The sequence below is a fragment of the Aspergillus clavatus genome, genomic scaffold, assembly GCF_000002715.2.
Source record: "Aspergillus clavatus NRRL 1 1099423829791 genomic scaffold, whole genome shotgun sequence".
Taxonomy (NCBI): domain Eukaryota; kingdom Fungi; phylum Ascomycota; class Eurotiomycetes; order Eurotiales; family Aspergillaceae; genus Aspergillus; species Aspergillus clavatus.
The window spans coordinates 268,790-291,544 of NW_001517108.1; the positions used below are offsets into that span (position 1 = coordinate 268,790).

The 22,755-nt window shown below is 51.8% G+C and overlaps 7 protein-coding genes across 7 annotated transcripts, besides 30 other annotated features; 2 read left to right on the plus strand and 5 right to left on the minus strand.

The window, feature by feature from the left end:
* The first annotated feature begins 124 nt into the window (after positions 1-124).
* Positions 125-145: a microsatellite.
* Positions 146-363: 218 nt separating this feature from the next.
* Positions 364-389: a microsatellite.
* Positions 390-513: 124 nt separating this feature from the next.
* Positions 514-543: a microsatellite.
* Positions 544-582: 39 nt separating this feature from the next.
* Positions 583-615: a microsatellite.
* Positions 583-616: a microsatellite.
* Positions 617-618: 2 nt separating this feature from the next.
* Positions 619-648: a microsatellite.
* A 37-nt stretch (positions 649-685) lies between these two features.
* Positions 686-709: a microsatellite.
* A 172-nt stretch (positions 710-881) lies between these two features.
* Positions 882-921: a microsatellite.
* A 9-nt stretch (positions 922-930) lies between these two features.
* Positions 931-953: a microsatellite.
* A 179-nt stretch (positions 954-1,132) lies between these two features.
* Positions 1,133-1,179: a microsatellite.
* A 538-nt stretch (positions 1,180-1,717) lies between these two features.
* Positions 1,718-3,659, minus strand: ACLA_068660 (Iwr1 domain-containing protein; the record flags this gene model as incomplete). The annotated part of the gene is made up of 3 exons (XM_001275263.1): positions 1,718-2,013; positions 2,099-3,409; positions 3,593-3,659. 3 exons carry the CDS (start codon positions 3,657-3,659, stop codon positions 1,718-1,720), a joined length of 1,674 nt encoding a protein of 557 aa, XP_001275264.1.
* Positions 2,739-2,765: a microsatellite.
* Positions 3,436-3,464: a microsatellite.
* Positions 3,660-4,531: 872 nt separating the features above from the next.
* Positions 4,532-4,560: a microsatellite.
* Positions 4,561-4,638: 78 nt separating this feature from the next.
* On the minus strand, positions 4,639-7,155 carry ACLA_068670 (putative differentiation regulator (Nrd1); the record flags this gene model as incomplete). The annotated part of the gene is made up of 1 exon (XM_001275264.1): positions 4,639-7,155. One exon carries the CDS (start codon positions 7,153-7,155, stop codon positions 4,639-4,641), a length of 2,517 nt encoding a protein of 838 aa, XP_001275265.1.
* A 456-nt stretch (positions 7,156-7,611) lies between these two features.
* Positions 7,612-7,647: a microsatellite.
* A 58-nt stretch (positions 7,648-7,705) lies between these two features.
* Positions 7,706-7,730: a microsatellite.
* Positions 7,706-7,731: a microsatellite.
* A 362-nt stretch (positions 7,732-8,093) lies between these two features.
* ACLA_068680 (uncharacterized protein) lies at positions 8,094-8,261 on the plus strand (the record flags this gene model as incomplete). The annotated part of the gene is made up of 1 exon (XM_001275265.1): positions 8,094-8,261. The coding sequence occupies one exon, from the start codon at positions 8,094-8,096 to the stop codon at positions 8,259-8,261; it is 168 nt and encodes a 55-aa protein (XP_001275266.1).
* Positions 8,166-8,221: a microsatellite.
* Positions 8,190-8,220: a microsatellite.
* A 1,402-nt stretch (positions 8,262-9,663) lies between the features above and the next one.
* Positions 9,664-9,689: a microsatellite.
* A 380-nt stretch (positions 9,690-10,069) lies between these two features.
* ACLA_068690 (asparagine--tRNA ligase DED81) lies at positions 10,070-11,873 on the plus strand (the record flags this gene model as incomplete). The annotated part of the gene is made up of 2 exons (XM_001275266.1): positions 10,070-11,667; positions 11,747-11,873. 2 exons carry the CDS (start codon positions 10,070-10,072, stop codon positions 11,871-11,873), a joined length of 1,725 nt encoding a protein of 574 aa, XP_001275267.1.
* Positions 11,719-11,739: a microsatellite.
* A 427-nt stretch (positions 11,874-12,300) lies between the features above and the next one.
* Positions 12,301-12,326: a microsatellite.
* Positions 12,327-12,360: 34 nt separating this feature from the next.
* Positions 12,361-12,442: a microsatellite.
* Positions 12,443-12,564: 122 nt separating this feature from the next.
* Positions 12,565-12,587: a microsatellite.
* A 146-nt stretch (positions 12,588-12,733) lies between these two features.
* ACLA_068700 (uncharacterized protein) lies at positions 12,734-13,503 on the minus strand (the record flags this gene model as incomplete). The annotated part of the gene is made up of 3 exons (XM_001275267.1): positions 12,734-12,770; positions 12,885-13,358; positions 13,427-13,503. 3 exons carry the CDS (start codon positions 13,501-13,503, stop codon positions 12,734-12,736), a joined length of 588 nt encoding a protein of 195 aa, XP_001275268.1.
* Positions 13,504-13,960: 457 nt separating this feature from the next.
* ACLA_068710 (phytanoyl-CoA dioxygenase family protein) lies at positions 13,961-15,190 on the minus strand (the record flags this gene model as incomplete). The annotated part of the gene is made up of 1 exon (XM_001275268.1): positions 13,961-15,190. One exon carries the CDS (start codon positions 15,188-15,190, stop codon positions 13,961-13,963), a length of 1,230 nt encoding a protein of 409 aa, XP_001275269.1.
* A 766-nt stretch (positions 15,191-15,956) lies between these two features.
* Positions 15,957-15,983: a microsatellite.
* A 47-nt stretch (positions 15,984-16,030) lies between these two features.
* Positions 16,031-18,262, minus strand: ACLA_068720 (uncharacterized protein; the record flags this gene model as incomplete). The annotated part of the gene is made up of 4 exons (XM_001275269.1): positions 16,031-16,878; positions 16,964-17,576; positions 17,664-17,982; positions 18,144-18,262. 4 exons carry the CDS (start codon positions 18,260-18,262, stop codon positions 16,031-16,033), a joined length of 1,899 nt encoding a protein of 632 aa, XP_001275270.1.
* Positions 18,263-18,660: 398 nt separating this feature from the next.
* Positions 18,661-18,685: a microsatellite.
* Positions 18,661-18,709: a microsatellite.
* Positions 18,710-18,903: 194 nt separating this feature from the next.
* Positions 18,904-18,938: a microsatellite.
* A 240-nt stretch (positions 18,939-19,178) lies between these two features.
* Positions 19,179-19,212: a microsatellite.
* Positions 19,213-21,161: 1,949 nt separating this feature from the next.
* Positions 21,162-21,182: a microsatellite.
* A 1,037-nt stretch (positions 21,183-22,219) lies between these two features.
* Positions 22,220-22,245: a microsatellite.
* Positions 22,246-22,755: the final 510 nt, after the last annotated feature.

Sequence of the window (22,755 nt, forward strand, 5' to 3'; positions counted from 1 at the left end):
GGAGGCACTACTGGATTTAGCACTGCATTTTGGCTTGCTGTCAGCTTTTTTGGCAGAGTGAATGAAGAGAGGTATCATGCCTTGATCAATCAATCAATTGAGAGAATTTTGACTACCTGCGTCATGTATTGTATTGTATTGTATTACATATACAATACGGTATGATATAATACGAGACGCCATCCAGCAACACTCCTCAGCAATCATCATGATCATACACCAACAACGAATGCCCATCATCATCATCCTCCTCCTCCTCAAAACCCACCCCACGCAGCAGAGCCCTGTCTCCTAACAATCCCCATTTCTCCCCAAGTCCAACCCCTAACCAGCAACTCCATTGATTCCAAAGTCCAAACCCAGATCCAGATCCAATCCAATCCAATCCATTTCCCGAAGGATTTCAACCGTCATAATCCTTCAGCTCCCAAGATAAGCTCCGACACCCGACCCCTACCCAAAAAGGAAATTCTTTTTATTTTATTTTATTTTTACTTGGTGTGTATGGATGGCTGTCGATGTCGATGTCGATGTCGATGTCGATATCGTCGGTGTCAGTGTCAGCTGTGCCCGCAGACGGGCCACACACAGACACACACACACACACACACACACAGAGCAATCAGCAATCTGCAATCAGCAATCTGCATACAGCAGTCAGTCCTCCATACAGCACACATGGCTAGAATCTGGAATCTGGAATCTGGAATTCTGCAGTCTGGCAAATGCAATCCTTTGAATCCCCCCCCCCCCATCCATCCCCCCCCCGCATTTCCTATCCATCCGTCCGTCTGCTCCGTCCTTCCTTCCTTCCGTTCTTATCTCTGACGTATACGGAGTACCTACTATCGAGTACAGAGTACAGGAAGAGCTTACCAGAAGGAGGAGATGGAGATGGAGACGGTGGTGGTGGTGGTGGTGACCGTCAGAATGGGATGGGATGGGATGGGATGACCAATGGGTACCGATGGGGGTTAGGTAGGCTGCTCCGTAGCTGGAGAAAGAGGTCAGTGGCCTGTTTCTGTTTCCTCGTATGCAATATAATAATAATATGCATCCCGCTGTATGTAAGTGTGTATGTGTTTGAGAGTGGGGGTTGGAGTGTGTGAGCAGTGAGCAGTGAGCACGGGGCACTGGATACTGGATACTGGATACTGGATACTGGACACTGGACACTGGACTTTCGTGGAGATGGATGATTCGGGGTATAAGATTTTATATTTTGTTTTATATTTATTTATGTTTTTGCCTTCGGCCTTCGGCCTTCTGCTGATGCTGATGCGGATGCTGGTAGTCAAATGTCAATAGAATATAGATACCATCCTGTCGAAACCAAAGCCATCCGGCCTCGAGCTCATCAGTCCCAATTCCAAAAGCCAACCCTCCTGCTGACTATCTGCCTACTACGGACTAGGCTTGGGTCTAGAGGCCAAAGGATGACGGCAGGTTTGGGGGCCAGAAAGTGCCATATGGCTGAAGAAAGTGGAGGATGGCGGGCTGACGGCTGACGACAGCGGACTGGCTTAACGGGGCTGACGGGCTTTGGTTAGATAGCATTTTTGAGTTGACTACCCGGATAAAACGGTTTAGGCGTCCGATGGTCATCGGATCTCCAGTTTGGTTAGTATTACAACGATTCTTCGCGACTTTATCCAGCAACGCCGGCATCATTGCCAATGCCAAGCTGCAGAATGAATGCAAGCCATCCCGGTCCTTGTTACCAGCCTGGCGTCCGAGGGTACCCAAAGCCAGAGTCGTGGCCGCGGCCGTCGCTATCCAAGTCATCGAAGCTATCATCTGAACCCACGTGTGAGTCGCGTCCGAGCCCAAACCTAGATTCAACCCCACCCGGCCCTGCGCGGCGCCCCTCACTGGCTGAATCCGCAAAGTCGAACTCCTCGTCGTCAGACACCGCATGCGTGCGATATCTGTGGTAGGCGGCCGTGGGGTCGTCTTCCTCGTCGTCCCACGAGAGATCCTCGTCGGGATAGTCGTTTGCGGGGTTGTTCTCGGCTAGAACAGGAAGAGGGGGGGGGCGGGAAATGTTAGCAGGGGATCCAGATGATAAGAGACTTTCTCCGAAATGATGTAAGCTTACCATTTGAGTCTGCGTCCTCACTGTCCCATCGGTCTTCGTCCTCGTCGTCCTCGGCAAAGTGCTCCCAGTACTCCTCGTCCTCCTGCGTGATGACGATGACTCCAATATCTGGACGACCAGCGTCAATCCCGTGCTGCTGAAGCCACTTCTCCTGGTCCAGTTCCAAATCCACCAGCGGATTCGTAAGCATCGTTCCCTCCGGCAGTGGTCGCCGGATGTAGGTGTCGTAGACGTACTCGCCGTCGCTGTCGTCTTCATCGTGCACCATGATCTCGACCGGAGCCTGAACATCCTCCGCCTGATCTTGAACCCCTTGCGCCGCCGGCCGGTGTTTGTTAGGCGTGCGCGGCTGGTACTTCAATGCAGGCTTCGGCCGTACCGGACGCGCCGTAGTCTGCACCGCTGGCTGGAAGGGATGGTCGGTCTCGGTCTGCATCTCCCCCTCCAGCTCCAACGCAATCTGCTCGAACTCCTGCGCCAGCCGCTCCGACTCATCCTCCCAGTTACTTTGGCGCGCCTTGGCGCCTTCCTCCAACACCTGCGTGATATGCTCCTTCGCAGCGGAAATCGCCCCCTTGCGCTCCTCCCGCCACTTCCGCTCCGCATGGTTCACCACAGGCCGTTTCCTCGGCCGCGCCGGCTCCACCTCCCCCTCCCCCTCCTCCTCTTCCCCCGTCGCAGCCCGCACCGCCGCATCCGCAACCAACGACGCCTGCCGCGAATGCGGCTTCCGCCGCAACTTCTCAACCAACACGGCAACAGGACCCTCCCCGCGCCGCTTCTGCACGCCCGCCCCCGCACTCCGCAGGATGTTCACCGGCGTACTAGACCGCGAGATCTGGAAGCGCCGCACAGACCGCGGCGACGAGAGCGCAGGGCTCCCCCGACCGCTGGATACGGCTGACCCGTCGCCAGATCCCGACACCGAAAGGGGCGTGGCCGCTGGCGCTGGCGTCGGCGCTGGCAGTAGCTCATCGCGCGGCGCAACCACAGGCGACGACCGCAGCGCCCGCTGCACCTTCTCCTCTGCCTCCTTCCGCGCGGCGGCGAGACGCCTCTCCTCGCGAAACTCTGCGCCGGGCGAGGTGGCGCGCACCAGGGGTACGGTTGCGCCTGTTGCTCCTGTTGCAGCAGCAGCAGCAGCGCGAACCGCCGAGCTACTCACCGAGCGCGGATTGAGAATCGTGCGCGAAGGCGCCGGCGACGCAGGGCTCGGAGCGCCGGGGTCCTTCCCCTTGCCACCGACCTGGACCCGCTGGAAGACAAAGTCCGTGAACCGCCGCTTGGTCTGGTGGAGTTGGGACTGGATGTCTGTGCCGCTTTGGTTAGCTTGGGGGTTTTTCTTCTTCTCCTTCTTCTTCTTTTTTTATTTATATCGTAGAGTATCGAGTCGATCCGGCAGCCCAAGTCGATGATGTCTCGGCCATGTGACTTTGTACCAGGCCGTGGGGCGACCCCCCCCCAGTCGGAACTCAAGAAGGGAGAGAGACTTACACAATGTGTCCACCGGTTCTTCCTCCCGGCGACGTTTGATGTTGATCTGTTCTGGGGGTAGAGACATCGTGTAGATGACTAGCCGGTAGGGACACGGCTGGTTTGATTACTGAAAGTACAAGGACTGAGGAAGAAAAGAGTCACCGACGACGGTGAATTGGTGATGAATCGACCTCCAGCTGGTCCTGGAGTGGCGCCCAAAAGAGACTAGCGTAGACCCACAGAATTTGCTATCACGTGATGGTGATCCTCTGATGTTGATGTTTTTCCTGTTTCGGAATGACGGAAATGCGCGACGACACGACGCACAGATGCTAGCAAGATACTGGGCCCCCTATGGAGTACAACCTCCATCTACTGTCAAGGGAAAAGCAAAACAAAAAGCAGTTCTGACTGTATTTTATTGATTCCTGTCCCGTATCCATTCCTGCATCGAATGGCTCAAATCGCCCTTCACCATCGTGGACCCATGACCTCCGCAGCTATATAACCCCTTGTCCGTATCCAAAAGTGCAATGTAGGGAGCTGGATGCTCGACCTTGATTGTTGTGCAAGTGGTACCAAAGAATGCAAATGCGGAAGATGAGACGTCCAAGTATAGACCAGAGCCGGATCAGTCCAGGGTATCAGCCGACATCTCATCCCGCTCGTGGAGCACGCTGATTCTCAGCGGCTGGAAACGGCTCAAAAGGAGGAAAAGTAAAGGAGAAGAAAGAAACAGAAAAAAGAATTAGAGAGATCATACCCAGATAGCAATACAAGTGATATCACAAAGGGATTAAAAAGTGGTAAAAAATGGCTGGAAGAAGGACAGCAGGGAAATAAAAAAAATATTTGAACAAGATAATGAAGGTGATGCAATCAAGCAGCTCAACCAAGCCAATACAAGAATCAAACCGCAATGATGAATCAAAATTTGAAGAATGTGGGTGGAAGTGAAAAAATAAAAACAAAAATAAAAATAAAAAAAAGATGTCAGATAAAAACAACACTCGTAGAATTGAACAGTGGGATTATTTGTCCAGTTATGCCAGATTAGTGTATAGTTATTTTGCTCCAATTTCCTCCTCAGCCCAACCGGGGAGAGAGTTCTCATTTTGAATGGCGAGCCCAAAGCCGGCGTGGTTCAGACCTCCAAGGGCGGAAGAAAAGCTGGAGAAGCTGGCCTGAGGCTGATGGGCCATACCGGAGCGACCGTGTCCAGGCTGACTGGAAACAGGGCCAAATGGCTCTTGGGAAAACGAGGGCAAGCTCACAGTGCGCGAATGTTGCGCACGCGGCACACTCAGGCTGCTAGTGCTGGCGGTCGCGTGGTGGCTTGGCCCCGTGGAACCATTGGTGACGTTGAGGTAGCCGTTGGAGGCCTTGTGTTGGTGCATCGGAGCTTCAATACTTCCGTTAGTGAGCTCAGCGGTGCTGCTTGTGCTGTAGTAAGACTGCTGTTGTGCCTGGGATTGCGATTGCGACTGGAGGGCAGCCAAGGCCATGGGATCGGTCAGGCGGTTCTCCTGCTCCTGAACTTGTTGCTGTGCAGACATTTGGTTGAGGTACATGGTCAGGGGATTGTTCGCACCCACGTTCAGAATACCGGAGGGTGAGGAGACGGTCTGCAGAGGGTGACGGGTCTGCTGATAACCGTTCTGGGAGCCTGTAGATCCAGGAGCGGGCGAGAGGGCAGAACGAGCGGGACTGGTCTGGGAGCCCGACTGGCTCAAAGTTGGCTGGAAACCATTGAGAGCAGGAGGAGGGGACTGGGCTCCCTCAAGACCGGTTCCGTTACGGTTCTGCTGCCCATTGTTGCCGGCTTGCCGCGGAGGGTTGCCGCAGCGGTCCTTGCCAAAATTGATCTTGAACCGCTTGTATTCGTCCCGGTTGCGCATCCCCTCGATGGCTTTGATAGCATTGGCAATGTTTGTGAAATTGACAAATGCACAGCTCTTTTCCCGCAGGGTGTTCACCAGCTCAATCTCTCCATATTCGGAGAAGTCTTGTCGCAGGCGATCTTCGGTCCAGGTCTCGTCGAGGTTGCCAACGTAGACATTGCGAGAAGCACCACCGCTGACTGCCAGTGCAATAGCGGGAGGCAAGGGGCCAGAATGCTTGCCCCAGCCGATCTTCAGCCGGCGATTGTGGATCATCAGACCCTGCAGGTTGCTCAGCGCGTAGAAGGAGGCGGCGGATGTGGGATCAATGAAGGTGACGAAGCAGATGTGCTTGTCCGGGATATATCGAATATGGTGCAGGAGGCCGCCCCGGACCACGTTGCAGATCTCCTCAATGGTGGTTTCTGGGTGAATGTTGCCGAGGTAGATGGTTCGGTTGCCCAGGTTGTTGACACCTCCGGCAGAGGTCGCTACCGCCGCCGCAGCGACAGACTGCTGAGCGAGAGCATTGGTAATGAGGTCGCGATCAGCCGAATTGAGGATATGCGCATAACCGGGGGCAATGCCTAGGAATTGGGCCGCATTCTGCTGCTGGGTCTTCGACACGTACGCGCAACGGTCCTTGCCGTAGAAGACGCGTCGCGGGGCCTGCCACTTGGCCTCCTGCGGCAACTGGGAGACGGCCTTCATTGCGTTGCTGATGGACAAGAAATGGACAAAGCCAATCGCCTTCTCTCTCACAATCTTGACGGTGTCAATCGGGCCAAATTTACCCAATTCCTCCCGCAGCTCGTCCTCCGTCAATTCCTCCGGGAGGTTGCCCAGATACACATTGCGAGACGCACCCGATTGCTGCACTGCCAGAGCCACCGAGGTAGGCACCTGGGACGGCTTGCCCCATCCCACCTTGATGTCGTTGCCCTTGATGGCGAGCTTCTTCAAAATAGCATCGGAATGGAAGTGGGTCGCGGAATTGCTATCCAGGAACGAGATGAAGGCACAGTTCTTGTCGGGGAGCAAGCGGACAGACTCGATCTGGCCACTGCGTACGTGGTTGAGGATCTCCTCTGCCGAAGTCTCGGCAGGGATGTTGCCCAGGTACACAGTGCGGCTCGTTCCCGAGAGGAGACCGGGAGTCACTGCTGCTGCCGGACTGCCGAACGCCGCATTACCGAGACCACCCAGACCACCAATGGGAGATTGGGGGCCTGCCAGCAATTGAGAGTTTCCCATGCCATCGGCGGCCATCATTCCGGTATAGAGACCTGCATTCTGTGTGGCCTGCGTCGGGCTCGCTAGCTGGTTCTGATGGTTTTGTGCATGGGCGGAACCATTGGCCTGGGGAAACCCACCGAAGTTGGTAAACTGGGGCGAAGTGAACGCGGAGGGCGTTCCGGGTTGGAAGGGACTACCGAGCAGGAGCTGGGAGGGGAGCAGAGGCGTGAAATTCATGTCAAAAGCCGTGCCGGAGGACGCCATGTTGTCCGAGAGGTTGGGGAGCGGACTGGATGTGTTGATGTGAGGGATATTGGCACGACGAGCGTTCCGGTCCGCAAAACCCTGGACTGGGATGTTGGAGTTGTATGCCCCGTGGGAGAAGCCAGTATTGTCAGTGTTGAGCGAATTGAATTTGGAATAATTCAACCGGTTCGAGATACTTGAGGCATCGGAGGTTTGCATGGCGAGAAGGGACCACGGAGGGGACTGGGCACACGGGATGATTCCCTTCAGGAAACAAAAGGACAGGGAGAGTTCGGTTCGTACGAAGATTGTTCAATATCACCAGATTAGGGGCCGAAAGAGAAAAATAGGAACCAAGGAGTATTAGTGACCAGAGACCATCAAAAGCCACCGGGTCTGAAGATCGCCCCGTAAGAAGAAAGGGGGGGGGGGAAAGAAGAGGAGAGGAAATATAACCCCAAAAAAGTGATCCCAACCAAAAAAAAAAAAGATCAGTAATTTAGAAAGGAAAAAATGAGAAGCAAGAAAGAAAAAAAAAAAAAGGAAGAAGAGAAGAAGAATTCCCCAAAGGAGACGTGTGTCGAGGGGAGTTCAAAGGTCAATTGGAATGTGCATGAATAACAACAACAAAGGCCAAGAAGGGGGGGGAGGGGGGGATGGGAAATGAGGAAGTATGAGAGAGAGAAGAGAGAGGGAGAGAGAGTCAGAGAGGTTGAATGTAGAGGAACAAATTAGTTTAGTACAAGAAGAGAATAGTGGGAATTGGAGAAAGAAGAAGAAGAAGAAGAAGAAGAAAGAAAGACAGCTAGATAATATCTAGGTATCTACTCCGTAGTAAGAAACTCTGTAGAATAACAATAACAATAATTGTCGAAAGCAATGAAAGAAGTGTAAGCAAGTACTGTAAGTAGTAGTCAGATGAAAAGTGTACTGTAGTAGTGGAGGAGGGAGAAAAAAAGGAGAGGATGAAGTTGACTTAGTGAGAGGCTAAGAAAGAAGAAGTGGATATAGTAGTTAATAGTGAAGATGAAAAAGGTCAAGGTGCAAGCAACGAAAAGAAGTTAGTAGGGAGTGGATATCTAGGTGGTCAAGGAATGGAAGAAGAGATCGATTGGATCGATTGACTTGACAACCGAAGAAACTGATGAGGTGAAGAAATGAAGAAGCGAATTCTAATGAGTGTGTGTGATCAAGAAAACCTCCAACAGAGCGAAGAGAAAAGGGGCGTGGAGGAGGAGGAGGAGGAAGAGGAGGAAGAAGAAGAGGAAGAAGAAGAAGAAGAAGACTGGTGTCCTTTTCCTACAGACTCCTCCAGTCTGAAATAATCATCAATAATATTTACTCTGCTCGAATAATGATAAGATGAGAGAGCAAGGAATTGTTTCATAATAATAAGAAGAATCATATCACTCTAAAGATCACTAAGAAAGGAAGACCTCTATCCATCTCTCCCGTACCCCATACTGCTTAGTACGATCAATCGACTACGGACTAAGTAGATAGAGCCAAGTAGAGATCTAATTGTTGATAGTGATCCTAGTACTACTCGAGTACTCCGTGACGAGGGAAACAGAAAAAACCAAAAAGGGGGTAAATCTATCCCTCATCCTGACCATCCCAAGGTAACAATCGATTATCGACTAGATGATTTATGACCCGTCACTAAGAATAGGGGATTTTGTGGAGTAACTCAAGGATCCCGTAGAGGATGGACCATGGTCCATGGTCCATCAACATCAGCATCCAGGGACACAATAGTTACACATCCGAGTGAGCTTGTATCTTATTGCATGTCCAAGACAAGTTGTTGCTCCCATATGAAGAAGAGAGGATTGCTGTTACAGCACATTCACTCATGAGGAGGGGGACTGAGGACAGTCAAGCTGCCCCAGCTGCTGTCGGCTGTATCTGTGCTTCTTCTGCGCCTTCGAACCTGTCAGAACTCAGAAGATGATAGATGAGATCTCCGTGATAATTAAGATGGGCAATAAATGACGATGATGGGGTGATTGATCAGGGCAGATGGAATATCTATCCATCTACGGAGTAACTACTCGACTGTTCCTGAATCCAAGATGAGCCTCTTCTCGGGAGTGCAGAACCTGGAGTTACTCGATCAAGACTAGCGCAGGACGAGGGTTTCGTCCATACGATCTTGGCAAGTTCAAGACATTTTGATTCTGAAACCGAAGGGCAATATCCATCAAGATCTGGATAATGGCGTATGGTTTGTGATCTGGAGTGTTTGGTGCTCTTCATGTTGACTCGCATAGGATGCCGATCCTTGCACTTTATCCTCTTGGGACTGGAGTGATAGAACTAGGAGGCATAGAATTGCTGAGTCACCAAAAAAACACCCCTCTTCAACCGCCCAAGACATGGCTGGATCTGAATACCTAGGTACAGAGTATGTGGACATAACAAGAGTAGCGGTATCTGACAGATCCAGGATGGAGGATGCAGTCGTATGGTCTCTCTAAAGGTGATGATTGGCGTAGCGTGCTTTACACGTACGGGGTATATAGAAGAATTTGAAAGATATGTATTTTTTTTTTCCCTCACGCATAACCAACATGCTCACAAGAGTACAAGAGTACAAGAGTCCATGATTATCAACGTACAACGTACTAGGATATTGACTGTGGATCATACTACCCTCTCGGTGTCTCGAAGTTATTGCAGTGAACTAGAGGAAGCAAGCTGTATGCCGAGTTGCCATTAGTACAGAAAAAAGAAAAAAAAAAAAAAAAAAAGATAGATGCCTGAGGCATATGCGGAGATGGGCCACTATCAATAAATTTTACCCCTCCAAAAAGTCCGCCCGCAAAGAAATCCATCCCCAGCAGTTGTGCGGCTTTTCCTTGATCTTGCCTTCCAGCGGGACTCGTTGTGTGCGCGATAGACAATTTGAGTCGAACTCACTCTCGATTCAAGATATCCATCTTGTAAGTTCATCAATCTATCTCGAACAATCATCAATTTCTCTTATCTTCAACACCCCACCCCTTGATTGCGCTCTGACTCACACACATCTAACCGTACATACCATTATCTGTAGGACAAACCGCACCCTCGAAACCTCTTCCTTCAGATCACTTTACAAGCCCAATTACCAGTGTCACCAGCCTGCAGAATGGCCTCCATCTACATTGACGAGGATGTCGGCCTGGACGATTCAACCGCCACCGGTTCCGAAGCCGCCCCCTACAAGACTCTGGTCCATGCGTTCTTGCAACAACCTCCCGCTGAAGGCAACCAATACTTGATGCGCAAGTCGCAAACAGAACCTGCTGGTGAGAACGTCGATCCCGCCGCCAAGTTGGAGTGGAAGTCCGCAACCAAGTCCGCCACGAAGAAGGCCCTCAGCATCGTCGAGCAGCGCAAGAAGAAGGCTGCAAAGGAGCAGGAGCTGGCTATCCGGGAGAAGCAGGATGCGGAGAAGCGTCAAAAAGTCCTGGAGGATGCCAAGAAGGTCGTCATCACCGAGGACGCCTCGCTCCCCAAGCCCGTGCGCATTCGCCTGGACGTCACCGACCCAGAGATTGTTAAGCTGGGATCTCCCGAGTCCGAGACCCCGGGTACCCGGGTCCGCGTGCTGGGTCGTGTGCACCGCTTGCGTGCACAGAAGGATGTCATCTTCCTGACTCTGACCGACGGCTACGGCTACCTGCAGTGTATCCTGACCGGCAACTTGACGAAGACCTACGATGCCCTGACCCTCACTATCGGAACCTCCATGGCCATCCACGGTGAGATGCGCGCGGTGCCTCCCAAGCAGCACGCTCCCAACGACCGCGAACTTCATGCGGACTTCTACACCGTCATCGGCCGTGCTGCCGGTGACAAGGAGGCCATCACCACCCGTGTGGCCCCCGATGCCGACCCTCAGACCCTGTATGACAACCGTCACCTGGTCCTTCGTGGCGAGACCTCCTCGGCCGTGTTGAAGGTGCGCGCCGCCACTCTCAAGGCCTTCCGGCAGACCTTCGAGGAGCACCGGATGCTGGAAGTTACCCCTCCCGCTATGGTGCAGACCCAGGTCGAGGGCGGTAGCACACTGTTCAAGTTCGACTACTACGGCGAAGACGCCTATCTCACCCAATCTTCCCAGCTCTATCTCGAAACCTGCCTCCCCTCCCTGGGTGATGTCTTCTGCGTCTGCCCCTCCTTCCGTGCTGAGAAATCCCTCACCCGCCGCCATCTGTCCGAGTACACCCACATCGAGGGCGAGCTCGACTTCATCACTTTCACCGACCTGCTCGACCATCTCGAGAACGTCATCTGCCGTGTCATCGAACTCACTCTTGCTGACCCGGCCACCGCTGCTCTCATCAAGCAGCTCAACCCCGACTTCAAGACCCCTAGCCGCCCCTTCCGCCGCATGAGGTACTCGGATGCCATTGAGTGGCTGCGCGAACACGACATCCCCAACGAAGAGGGCAAGCCCCACCAGTTCGGTGACGACATCGCCGAGGCTGCCGAGCGTAAGATGACCGACATCATCAACCAGCCCATCTTCCTCACCCACTTCCCCGCTGAAATCAAGGCCTTCTACATGAAGAAGGACCCCGAGGACCGCCGCGTCACCGAGAGTGTCGATGTCCTCATGCCCGGTGTCGGCGAAATCGTCGGCGGCAGTATGAGAATGGACGACTGGGACGAGCTGATGGCCGCGTATAAGCACGAGGGCATGGACCCCGCCCCGTACTACTGGTACACCGACCAGAGAAAGTGAGTTTCTATTCTCCCCTATGCTGCCTGTCCCGGACTCTCCCGATCTAATTTTTTTTTTTTTTTTTTTTTCCTTCAGGTACGGTACCTCCCCCCACGGTGGATACGGTCTGGGTCTCGAGCGATTCCTGGCCTGGTTGTGTGCCCGCTACACCGTCAGAGATTGCTCTCTGTATCCTCGCTTCACCGGCCGTTGCAAACCCTAGATGACTGAAAGAAATGTCTATACATATTGCAGAATATCTCATGAATCTCATTCAATATCTGTTCCACAAGTTAGCTAGCATTGCGTGACGCTGTTCCTGGTCTGCCGCAGGTCGTAACCTTTATGGCCGTAGAGATGATTGATTCTCGCCCAGTTTCAAAACAAACTCAGGACTACCGCCCGCGCTATTTGCTCACTGGGGCATTGCATTCGCGAACTCGTCATTCTCCGGATGTAGTATAATCTCACCGTCTTGATCAGGATCGGATTGATCTCGTTCCAACTCGGCGTCCTCGACAAACACTTCACCACGGCTCAACCACTCGGGCCAGGAGGGTGGTGGTGGATATGGGTTTGCCCGAGAGAGACACTTGATATTCATATGCTTATGATCCAATTTGTGTCTTTTGGTAGATAGCAGATTCAAAACTTGGTTTTACTTGGTTTTACTTGGTGGCTGAGTCGTCAGTTCTACTTGCGAGGTTATAATACATACATACATACATATAGGCATATATATATATATGTATGTATGTATATGTATGTATATGTATATAAATATCTATCTATCTCAATCACACATTTGTTTTTGTTTAGCATCTTCTCACACATGTTTGATTTGACCGATCACTTTGCAAATCAGCAAATCTCCTCAATTGGGATTCCCAGGCAGATGGCAAATATGCAGAAGCATCCAATCCAATCCAATCCAATCTATGCACATACTACGCATTGGCGAAAATACTGTCAAGCAGTGGATGATGCTAGACCGTCCAAGCACCAACGCCGCAACAAGTCCTCCCCAGATAATGTACCATATCCTGCTGCACTGTTTGTTTTGGTGAGAATAGGAAGGACGGATCAATGGATTGATTGATACTCATTCACAGTTGGTGATCTATCTTAAGCTTGTAAGCATAAAGATAAAGCCCAAGGAAAGTAGTAGTTACCTAGCTGATTTGGGAGATTTTTTCTAATGATATATAGATGCCTACAAGTCCCTACTACCAACCTAAATACAAGCCGGTTGCGCATCCCCCGGCCTCGCCGCATACGAGATCCTCCCCGCCGGCAAGAAGAACAACGCCACCAGCCTCCCCCCCTGGCCTCGGGATAATGGTGCGTGCCGGGACCCGGCGACGTCCACCCGGCCCCCTGCCACCCGGACATGCCCATCAGCTCCGCGGACTCGTCGATCTGCACGACGCAGTTGATCTCGCCGTAGGGGTGGCGGTGGTACTGCCCGCGGAACACCTCCTGGCGCTGGCTGTCCATGTAGACGGTGGTGATGCTGAAGTAGCGGGTGTCGGCGCTGGGGTCGCTGACGCGGCTGCGGCGGTAGTGCGGGCCATCGATTTCGGTGGTCGCGACCCAGCCTTCGGTGTGGGTGAGGGCGTTGCGGATGAGGGTGCAGAAGTCTTCGTAGTAGGGGGTGCCGGGGCCGTAGTGTTCGTTGAGGTATTTTTCAAGGGCGAGGCCCGGGGTACTGTTTTTGGGTTTGGTTAGACTGAATGGATGAATTGATGCTCTGGGGCAAAGGGGGATGGAACATACAGGTCCTCGACCTCGGTCAAGAACTCGCCCGCACGGTCGATGAGTTTCTGTTTGTTTGGGTGGACGATTTGGGTCATGTTGGCGGCTGTGAGCCGGGTAGAAGATTATATTTATATCGAGATCAAGTCGAATGTCAAAGTGTCACTGTCAAGTGCCAGCATTCAGCAATATAAAATGCGGGGCGCTGATCCGAAGGGAACTGCCGCTCTTCAGCCCTAAACAAAACCACCTCGGGATAAGGACGGCGTAGTATACATGGCCATCATAACTGTCCCACCAGAGGAGTAGGTATAGACCGTGCATCAAAACAGAGAAACGCCCAAGCAAGGATCCTCACCACTGCCCTTATCAGCAAATTAGGTCGTGCAACTCCACTAGAGAGCAAGAACCACAATACAACATACCACTACGCCATCGAGTAGCAATGCATTGCCCGCAGTCTCCCTGCCAACCCCCCTCCAGCGTTTCTTTATAATGCAATTCCCCTGGACAGCAGCAGAGTTGTATCCTACTGGCAAACCTCGACTCTCACACTCAAGCGGCCGAATCGCTCCCCATCCGCCGCAACTCCCCCACCACCCTCTCCGTGCTCCACCCCTCCCGCAATCCCCTCAGCACAATCTCCTGCTCGCTCTCCGGCGCCATCCCACTCGGCGCTGGCGGCCGTCGATCCAAGTTCGTCGGAAACGGATACCCCTCCGCGACCGCCATGACCAGCGCCTCCATCTCCGCATCTAGCCCCGTCCCCTGATACCGCGCCAGCATCTGGCCCCAGCACCGCTCCACAATCGGCACCGTATCCACGCTCTCCATGGCCTTGCCAAACGCACAGCTAATCTGCAACAGATTCGCCTTCCGGTGGAAGGCCCCCTCGCCGTCCTCCGAATCAGCATCCGCACACGCAGACGCAGACGCGGACATTTCATTCGCCCCCGCAGCATGAAATACCGCCGGGTTGAAAAAAACCCCATCGCCCTCCCCCAGCGGCAACGTCACATAGCTGTCTCGGAAGAAGTCCCGGAACGGCTCCCCGCGCCACGCCAGATACCCCGGCGCAAACGTCTGGCTGAACGGCAGGAACCGCGTCGGCCCGCTGCTCGCCGGCATCGTGCTGTGCGCCACCGCCCCCTGCAGCGTGAGGTACTGCGACGCGACGTGCAGCGTGCGCGGGAAGCGCGCGCACGCCTCCCCACCCTGGAACCCCAGGTGGTAGTCGCGGTGGGGGTCCTGGGCGGCGCCGCCGGGCTTCACAACGTTGACTTGGGCGGTGACACGGTAGGCCGGGCCGAGCCAGGCCTCGGCGGCGAGGCGCAGCCAGGGGTTCGCGTAGTAGTCGATGAAGGAGGAGGGGTCGTGCAGGGCGTGTTTGGAAAAGGAGTTCCAGATGCGATCGTTGCGGCCGCCGGTGGCGAAGTGGTCGCCTTTGGTGGAGAGGGTGCGTTCGTGGGCGATGATGTGCTGGAACGTGGCGGTGGTTGCGGTCAGGGTCTGGGTGTAGCGGGGGCGGTGGTACATGTTCTTTAGGACGATGATGCCCGGGCCGCAGGAGAGGGCGTGGTGCCATTCATCTTGGAGCCGGGGGGTGAGCGCGGTGTCGAGGGGGTCGAAGGTGGCGGCGTCGTAAAGCGGGATGTTCTTCTCGATGGTGCTCGCGAGAGGATACCGGCCCTGATCAGTGGTTTGACTGCATATCCTCTTGAATTCTTCGAGGTCGAGAGAGCTGGGCTCGAAGAGTCGGTTGGGGGTGGAAGAGTGCCCGGTCATTGTGGTGTGGGTGTTGTCCGTAACCTGTATGTGGTGGTTGAAGAAGACCTAACCGCAGACAGCAGAAACCCCAGGTTAAATCAAGATCTGATGGTCGAGATCCTCGAATCCCGAGGATCGGATCAGTTTCCCCATCTTCATGCTAATTGCGGGGACCAGCTGGCGCCGTGGCCCACTGATGCCCTCTGCGCTCGGATTCCACATCTCATGAAGCTCTGGGGCTGCACATCAACGGAATTCAAGCTCCGTATGTTCCGTCTCGCGGCCCTGTATAAGGCACCCCAACAGCATCATCCTCAAATCTGTACAAGTCCCCCCCGTTTATCCTACTGATCAACCTCAAGACTGAGAGTATCGCAGCTCTTGCCTGTAAAGGAAACCACTTTCCGATATTCACAGCAGGCTATGTACCTCCCGAATAAGCTCATTTCGTCATAAACGCTTGTTATTACAGATGTACAGGAGCCCTTGAAAAGTCCTGACTGCAGAGAGAGAAAACAAAACAAATAAATAAATAAAAAAAGAAGACAGAGGGGGTATGGATCAATCAAACTGACAATGCCACCGCGCCAAGTCAACTCTGCCCATGTCGCGAGGATGGAAGCAATCCGGCTCAATCGAAGAGAACAAGTCATGAAGAAGAATGGAAGAAAAGTAAAAAGATATTCGCCATACCAGCATGCCTGTCGCTAACCTTGAATCAAGTAAACCCCTAGCCTGCACATAAATTCTATTGCCGATGACCCAGATATGCACCAGAAACGAGAAAAAAAAAAAAAAAAAAGGAGAAAAACGCTACCGTGTCAGAACAAAGTCATTTCATCAATATGCCGCACGCGTCTATGCGTTCATTAGAACGACTCCCACGTCCGGAGTCGGGGCTGCATCCGCGGAGGCTGGTTGGTTCACCCCATTTGACTCACTATTTAGGATGAGTTGGTCCTCGGAGAGAGTCTCCACCAAAGCACTGGGCCGTCCAGCCACGGTAAAGAGCACCTTGAGAAGTACATTTTGACCTGCGGTCCCGTCCGGTATCGCGTCCGCTTGGTGTTTGGTATGTGTCATCAGAGTGCGGACGAAAGAGCGGATATGTGGATCGGTGGATTCATCGTGGAGAATGTCGAGGCCATCGATCACGCAGACCAGAAGAGGAGGCGCATAGTGCAGGAGAGCGTCGATCAAAGAGAGGACGATTGTCCACGAGGAAAGCGTGCCGTTCAGAGACGCGAAGCGCTCCTGGCTCAAATCACACCCTTCGTGACTTTCCAAAACGGGCGGGAGATAGTCGATCAACTGCCGAATCATACTGTAAGCAAGAGCAATGAGGCCCTGCTGAGACTGAGTCAATCCTTCCACAGTCGCGTCGGGAATGGAGCAGAAGTGGGAGACAGCGGGCAGCCGTGCTTGTCGGGAGAAACTGGCGAAGCACGCGGAGAAGAGCGCAACAGGGCAAGGAGGATCGGTGCTCGGAGATCCAGCCACGGCAAGCATCTGTGAATGTGGATCGGTAGCCCATTGCTGCAGAGACTTGACCACGCTATCTTCAGCGACAACATTCACCTCGGCATCAAAGTCGGCCATCTGATCGTCGCTGTCGAAGAAATCCTCGAGGTGTTTTGAAGCGAACTGCAAATCGACTCGGGTGTATTTGCGTTTAGGCCCCTTCAACCAATGAAATCTCGACCCATCTTGAAAGACACACAGTTAGCTTGCCTTGAACCAGTTTCAGCATCGGAAACTGAAATAGAAAAAAAAGCAAAAGCAATCGCATACCTAAATCTCGAGTCGCCGCAGTCGTCAAACATGCTATACCACTCTGTTGTTCATTGGTAGGCCGCAACCGCTGGCTAGCCGAGTCCAACAGCTTCGACAGATGCGCATCTCTCTCAACCCTCAGGCGAGCTCGCTCGGAAGCATCATGCTGAATTTCCCAGATAACCTGGCGAGTAATTGCGCTCTGCGAGGCGAAACGACGATCCCACTTTTGCAAACCGGCCTGGCTTAAGCGAGCTTGCTCCCACAAATGGCGATCAGGTTTCTGGAGCACCCCATTTACTTCCTCATCACAGGTATCCAGATCCATCCCATCGGTGGACGCGCGCGCAATATCCTTGGCACATGTTTGAATATTGCGAAGCAAGCCTTCAAAGTCCGAGCAAGGGTCGAGGCTTGGACTATTCAGCAGCCGGCACTTGGCCTTTCGCACATACCAGTCCATCCATTCTCCTAACAGTAGAAAGTTCAAGGCGTAGAAGTTTGCGATCGCGAGAGATGAATTTTTGATGGATTCAAGACTGTGCTCTCCAGCCGAGATGCCAGCAGATTCATTGACTTGCACTAAAATTGTGATCAGACCTTCCATGGCTCTGGGGTAATTTGCTGCTGCCTATACCGAGTATATTTATTTTAGCGTGATGAACTCCAGTGACTTGTGGAGTGATCGGGGGTGGGTGGGGGAGGGAGGGAAACTCACCTTGATGACAGACTGCAAGACACCATAGAAGAGAGCGAGATAAGCCTCGTTGCGAGGGAGGGCGGACAACAGCATCAGGTGCAGATTGAAGGAAGCAACGAATTGATCGCAGAGAGTCATCGACCGACGGAAGACTCGCTGGCGAGGGCGAGATGCCCAGACAGTCTGTACTTCACGCACCACTGCCAAGACATCGTCGGACTCTTGCAGACGTTCCTGCAACTGGACTTGATCGGGGGATGGTAGGTTTTCCTGGAATCTATTCCAAGTCTGGGCGAGTTCGTTGCATTCCACATCTAATTTGGCAATGACAGGATTACTAAAAGAGAGTTGATTAGAAGAGCTCTTATTGGGATTCCAAGGGGCCAGAGAATGTTCAAGTCAAAGTGGTGGGAATTCCGACTTCCGAGTACACGGGAACAACCGCAGGGGGAGGGGAGGCACATGTGAACGGGAAGGGAGAGCGAAGGTAAAACTTACGAAGAAAAATGTCTCTTTTCGAAACGCTTCTTCCACAAGGCGGTAGCTGCTTGATTGCTATGAGTGATTTGAGGATTGTGAGAAGCCTTTAAGGCAGATGGACCGGCTTGAGAAGCCATGGTAATGTGGTTGGAATCACCAGTGTTGACGCGGCGAGTCTGCGGTGGTGGATGTCCGAGAAAGAAGAAGAAGACGAGGACGAGGGTCTCGTCGAAGGGGGCGACGTGTTCATGTCAGAGGCCCAGGAACTGGCCGAGTGAATGGATGTCTCAACAGTGGTGCCTTTGAGCCATCCTGTGCATTGGGGGGGTTTTGTTGAGATGAGTCTCTTGTTCCGGAAAGTTCTGCTTATATTGTGGTTGTTTTTGTCGGGGATGATTGCAGTATGAGAGAGTGTGGTATTGGTATGGTGGGTGGTTGTTTAGCGATTACTTAATGATCTCTATCTAAGGCAGTTCTGATGTTGCACATATCCTGTTGGAATGGATCGTCCCGTGCTGCAGATGGAAAGGAGAAAAGAGAGAGAGAGAGAGAGAGAGAGAGGAAGGGAGGGAGGGATTGAGAGATTGACTGTTAGTCGTAGTAGTATTATTATTATGAGGAAGGGGAAGAGAGGAAGAGACAGAGGGGGGTGGAAAGAAGAAGCATTATGAAAAATGAATGGAAGGAATGGAATCTGGAGATATTTTAGTTGCCTTTTTGTCTCTCTCTCCTTTTTTTTTTTTTTTTTGCTTTAATCTCCTCAGTGTTTCTTCCTCTTTTATTATTATTATTATTATGATTATCATTTTTATTCTTCTCTGCTGGGATCCTTTTACTCATATAATCAGTATTTGGGTAGTGTACCTAGCGAGGAGATACTTACAGTGTACATAGTACTATGGAGAGTCCAGTACCTTAGGTTGATACCTTAGGGAGTAGGGACTGGGTTGACAGCTCCTGATAGTTTTCGATAGGTACGACGGCCTGACTACCTAAGGATCTAGGTAGGTACCTAGGTAATAGGTATAGGTTCTGTAAGCTAGTTTACCTACCAGTCCTTAGGCAGTCCTAGGTAGTCCTAGGTAGTCAAGAACTCAAGATGCCTTCCATAGATATCCCAACTCCTAAGGTCTCGACCAGGCATGGAAGGGCTCTGTTGAAAAATACCTTACAGATTAGGTACACTAGGTACTGGTGGTAGTCTAGTAGTGGACACTACCTATTAGGTATGGTATGGTACTGCAGGTATCCAAAGGATGGAAATCTCCATGCCTCCCCCAGCACGATGCAGCCAATCACCAGTAAATAAACTGGGACCGGTGGATGTTCGAGGCCCTGAATGGAAGCGGGGACAGACAGCGGATAAGATAATCCAGGCCTTCTTGGCCTATGGGACTGTCCGCTGCTAAATTTGGGTGATTTTGATGTGATGGCTCATGATTACTTTGCTTTCCGCTTCGGGGTGGATGCACCACTTCCATAACTACACAGGTAGGTAGGTACTTCCATAGGTAGGTACATAGAGCAGTATTGATCTACTTATTATTATGGTCCAATTCCAACTCTCTCCCTACCTACTACTAGGTCTCTACCGTATGGATCCATCGTTCTATCTATCTCTAACTTGGTATGGGAGATCAGGAGTATCCACCCTGACTGACAGCTGATACGACTGACAGAGTGAAAGAGTGCTTCGTATCCACCGCCTTCACCACGGAGTACGGAGTACGAGGTAGCAATTTCAAATTAACAAGGCAACTAATAGAGATGGGCCTGTATATTGCATGAGGGACTAACTACCTTAGTAACTACACTGTCTACTCTGGACTTGTTTACCCCTATTTTCCACCTTGCCCCATTCTTGGAATGATTGTCATACCAACAGCATCCATCTTGCGACTCCGTCCTCCGCCCTTGACACTTGACACTAGATACATACTCTTATAGACTTATAGACTTTTCCTCAGCTCAGAGCAAAGGGTCTGGCGTCTGACACCATCACCAGCCAGGTGGTGACCAGGATTGGACCATGCTGACGGTCTGATCACCGTGACTGAGCTCTACCAACGATTCTTCCGGTCAATTGCCTCGAAAAGGTCAAAAGCCTCAACCCTAGGGAAGCCACGCTTTCTTCTTTGTTCCATGTGCATTGTCCGCTTTGACATCCGAGTCGTCTTCATCCCGTTTCTCACGGTCGGTAATGCTAGCTGTTCGCGCAGGCGCACCTCCCGATTTTCCCTTAAAGCTACTACTAGTACTTCTATCTATCTGCTGGGTTAAGTGGTAACCTTTCCTGAAGAAGTACTCCGTAGATCAATAGGTGGTCCATATGAGCGACATGCATATACAGTGGTTGTTTGCTCGTTTCTTTTTTTCTCTTCCCATCTGCCACAGCCAGACTGCCACACACGGACCAAGTGTTGCTCCTGTCAGAAAAGGATACAGATCCTCCCCCCCGGGGCCTCAAATGGGCTGCAGTGGAGCCAAACCGCAGCGGGTCAATACTCAAGAATTTTAGGGGGGAGCCACCAGTCCACCACTTATACTCCATGTCTCCATCATAACTAGATAGTATCTAACCGAGAAAATTGAATGATCGCGTGGGCCGATGGACCATTATTGCACCCCCAACGTGTGTTGATTCCATGATCTTGTCGTTGTCTGCCGGCATCCTATGCCCAATTTCTTTCTTCTTTTTTATAAAAAAAAAAATAAAATGGGACGTTCCTGCGTCTACAATCCCCTCGCTCCGAAAACAAATGGCATACACGTCCACTAGATTCATCTGCGGCTTCACAAGATATCGGTGACCAGTCACTTCCCCTTGAGAATAGAGGTATCCAGTCGTCGCAGACGCTGCATTTGCTGCTTATATGTGCATTGTGGCTTGAAGGTCTAGACTGTGGCTGTTCGCTACACAGCTCAGGGTGGCAGATCTGTCGCCGTCGTACGGCGTCCTCAAAGTATCTATCGAGATTCTAGCCTAACAGTAGCATGTCTGAGTCTGACTCCTGAAATACTATCTCTCTGAGCTCGAGACTAGACTAGACTAGACTACTTCTTACTGCACTCACTACGACCTATGTACTACTCACTAGTCACTACTCATACTGCCAAGATCAACATGCGGTGACCCTGGGGCCTGGAGGATACGCCACCCTAGGTTGACAGTTCACTGTAGCCTCAACGCTCCGGTGTCGACGCTACAGAGTAAAAAGGCAAGCCTTGCGAGACGGAGGGAGAACCCATACCCTGTGGCGTCCTGAGGAGAACCATGAATGCTTTGTTCCCCTGATTGGATTTCGGCCAGTAGAATTGAGTAGTGTTGGTGTTAGGGTTCGGGGTAGAGTAGCTGCGGGTTGCTCTTGAGTTTGGAATAGATTGAAATCATATTCCATACACTATCTAGTATCTACTTTGAGGTGGTAGTATGAATCTGGAATCTGTGATGAGTGGAGGATCGACCTTTTTTTTTTTAATGCCTGAGGCTGTACTCTATACAGACGGCACGTCTAGTCTGTCAATCGAATGAAAAGTATCTGTCCAGGAAATGCAAGCGAGCTGGGATTTTCATACAGAGCATTCTAATTCTGCTATTATTTATTTGGCTGGCATCTGCTGCACAGTTCCGAGCGAAGACTTGACTTGTCAATTCCTCGGCAGTACCCCTGATAGTTCCTGACCTGGTATCGAAATATGCTACACAGTACAGAGTACTCGGTGAGTGTCTCCAATCACGATGATCAGGCGCAAGCAATTGTCCACGGAGGCCCAGATAGCATTATCCACCGCTACGGCGTCGGCGGCATCCCGAATCCTTTGATGATTAACATTCCAAAGCAGTGGCTGATTCCCCCAGGAATGACAGGCATGGACAAGAAGACTGTCTGTCAGTGCTCCGATCACGGATACTCCCACGTGGGGGAGATCAAAGGAGAGTGAGTGCTGAGTACACAGTACTACGTAGATCGGAGAATGATCGGAGACTTGTGTAGAATTGATGAATCATCACTGCGCATGGAGCGGTTGTGTCATGTGTGTGCAACTGACACTTGTCGTATTCGTATAGACGGACTCTAAGAGTGTCTGTCTGTCTGCCACTACTACTACTACTACTACTGTCACATGTAGTTACTTGCACATGAGGTTGACATGTTTTTCCCAGAGCTCTTCCCATGGGTCTCGCTGTTTCTTGAATGGAAGAGTCGAGGTTCGAGACCAATGAGTGGTGATGTAATGGTTGCATGATTGGTAATCCATTGCTTGGTTGTCTTCGTCTCTCAGTTTCAAGGTATCTAGATGCTTTGGGAGATTGGACACGCCGCTTATCTGACTGACCAATTCCAGGATGATTTACCTTCAGGTCGAATGCTCGGCGGTGGCAGCGAATCACGATACCTCATCGGGACGAGTATTGACGATCATCAACAGCACCAACGGCCACAACAGCCAGCATTAAGCAGGGGAAATTGGGCGAGCTTAGCTGGTCCATGGGATGTTGGATCGTCTGTCCTCCAGTCACCCCGCATCAGACCATCAGTACGAAACATAGCTGTGCTGTGAATTGTGATCTTTCTTCATCTCGGACTGGAATAGACTTTACAGAGAGAGATGAACAACTCTCGACTCT